Genomic DNA, 2,542 nt, shown 5'->3' on the forward strand with positions numbered 1-2,542 from the left:
GGGGGAGGGGGAGGGGGAGAGGAAGCCAGCGAGGACAATCAGACCTAAAAGGCTGGGGCAGACCTCGGGTTGTAGCGGGGGTCGCGGGTAGCGGGCAGGAGCTGCCGGGGACCGCGTCCGGGCGTTCATCGGGCTCTCCGCTCCGGAGGCGCTGCCCGGCCCTCTCCGGCCACGGGCTCCTCTGCTCCGCAGCGGAGTCTGGGACTCCGGACTCGACTGCCCGCTGCCGCGCGGCTCCTCCACGGCCCAAAGCCCGGACTGAGACCCGCCCGTCCGCTTCATGGGCCCTCTCCTCGGCCTCCTCTCGAGCTTCCCTTCGGACACCGGGACCGGACCGTGCGCTCGCGGCCGCTGTCGCTCTTCGTTCTACTCTCCCCGGGCCTCGGCTCGGGGCGCGCACAGACACGAGGCGGCCCAGCCCGGGCGCCGCTGGCACGGGCTCCGGGCTCCCGGCACAAACCCGTCCGACTGGCTGGGCCACTCCCGCCCGACACCCCCCCCCCGATGACACGGCTCGCTATCCCCGCGCTGCCTGTCTGCCCGCCGGGTTGTCAGAACAAGCGGCACCTTGCCTCCTGCGTGTCCCTGCAGAGCCCCGGCATAATCAGACAGCCCCTAGCCGGCTCGGAAACCCGAAATCCCCGCTCCAGCGCTAGCCCACAGTCACCAAAGTTGTTGAAACAGCCTTGAGTTTAGCTGTTTTTTCTCTCCCTCTCCTTTCTCATCCCTTTTGGCCTCATTCACACGCACCCCCACGTAGTTCCTCTGGGGGTGCAAGTTCATCTCCCGCCTTCCTGGTCCCGGTCCCTTCTGCGCGCGGAGCTGCCAGGGAGCCCGCACCTAGAACAGGGTTTCGGCCTCCACGAAAGTAAAATGCCCCAGCCTCGGGCCAGAACTGAGATCAGTACAAAATGATTGTCCTAGCAGAAGATATGGGGTTCCGTTTCATCCCCACCCGTCCGACAAACGCCCCCACCCCACCGAAAACAAAGCAACTTGTCTGACGTGGGGTCCCTGCGTCCCTCCCCATAAGCGACAGAAGTCCCGAGAGAAGCGCTGGTACCCGTGGGATGTCACCCCATGCCCCATCCACCCAGATGGGGGGGGGGCAAAAAGGGGGAAGCCTGAAAGATGTAAAATAGCATTCTGAAAGAAAAGGGAGGAGGGAGTGGGTAACGCATCGTTCGCATATATTCAGTTTCTGATTTCAAGTGAAGGCAAGACTCCCGCCTCTATGCGGGTACACAGACATCTCTGCCTGACATGCCCAGCTCCAAATGCCAAAAGGCAAACGAAAAAAGAGAAAGAAATAGCAAAAGTTGTGGCTGCCAGGTATTTATTCGGATGATCTCGAGCCTCGTTCGCCCACTCTCTCCCCTGGACTCATCCGTTCATTTAATGGGGTTTGCAAAGGGAGAGTGAGGCTTATTCCCAGAGCCTCCCTCAGATGGATCATTGGCTCTCCGGCCTTCCTGGCTGCCCCCAAGAAGCTCTGGAGCCTTAGGTTTTAAGATGTTTTCCAAAGGGCGCGCTCTGTGGGCCCGGCGGGCTCCCCGCACCAGGGGCGGCCCACAGACGCGCCAGGATTCCCACGGTCGCTCAGCTGAACGCCAGCGGCTGCTGGGGCGGTTGCTCTCGGACCCAGAGGCCACAGCGCTGAAAGCAGCCGCATTCCCACCACCGCCACCACCACGGGGTGTATTCACCCAATAGCTCAACGGGAGAAGCTGCTCAGAACTTTTTGAAACACAGGAGAATCAGAAGTGAGCCCAACAGCTCCCAAGCTGAACCCACTAACAGGGAGGTGCAACTCATCTCAGAAGGAAGTGTGAGGTCCCTTCTCCAAGTCCAAAAAGAGAACCTCAGAAAGAAAGAAAAAGAAAGGAAGAAAGAAGAAACTGAATGCACAAATAAAAGAAGGAATATTAAATATCAGAGAGGAATTTGAAGAGAGAAAGGGTTTTCTTTTTCCTTTCTCTTCCTGGTGATTTGGGTCCCCGGAATCTCGCTGAAGCTACACGCGGAATGCACAGCACGTGCCCAGTTGCCAGCGATTGTTTTAAAAAAAAAAAAAAATCCATGCTCGTCCCACTCAGGCACAGCTCAAAGTGGTCAGAGAAGGGGAAAAGTGGGACAACAGCTTTGAATGAGGAAATGAAAGAAAGGAGCGTCTACACTGTCCTTCCCCAGCTTCTCCGCGGTCTTAGGGGAGAATCAGAGGGGCCGGCGCTGCACTGGTGAAAGTTTGTCCCACCCGCATGTCGCAGCTGGCTGCAAGGAAAGGAAGAGGAGAGGCAGGATCGAGCCCCGAGCGGAAGACCGCTGGGATGAGTGGGCCAGCACCGCGCTTACCTCGCAGTCCTCGTACTTGATATTATCCGTCAGTTTCCAAAGCATTTTCATGGATCGCTGTGAATGGATTTGCCCCTCTCCGCCTCGCACCCAAGTGGAGCTACTCTCTGGGTAAGCGCAAAGTGCCGGCTGCCGGCTGCCGGCGGTGAGCACAGGAGGAGGAGGAGGAGGGCGAGGAGGAGGAGGAGGA

At 59.0% G+C, this 2,542-nt stretch overlaps 1 protein-coding gene across 3 annotated transcripts in view; it reads right to left on the minus strand.

Annotated features, from left to right (window-relative positions):
- Positions 1-2,542, minus strand: part of Tfap2a (transcription factor AP-2 alpha) — a 22,476-nt gene that overhangs the window by 13,008 nt on the left and 6,926 nt on the right. Inside the window, exon 1 of one of the 3 annotated variants that reach the window (XM_048799773.1) lies at positions 64-390. The exons of 1 other annotated variant lie outside the window; for it this stretch is intronic. In XM_048799773.1, coding sequence (XP_048655730.1) covers positions 64-282 — 219 coding nt within the window. In that variant the 5' untranslated portion in view covers positions 283-390. Of the gene's footprint in view, positions 1-63; positions 391-2,352; positions 2,530-2,542 lie in introns of those variants that run through there. One more of the 3 variants, XM_015493994.2, reaches the window with a different exon arrangement.

The sequence above is a fragment of the Marmota marmota genome, unplaced genomic scaffold (assembly GCF_001458135.2).
Source record: "Marmota marmota marmota unplaced genomic scaffold, marMar, whole genome shotgun sequence".
NCBI lineage: Eukaryota > Metazoa > Chordata > Mammalia > Rodentia > Sciuridae > Marmota > Marmota marmota.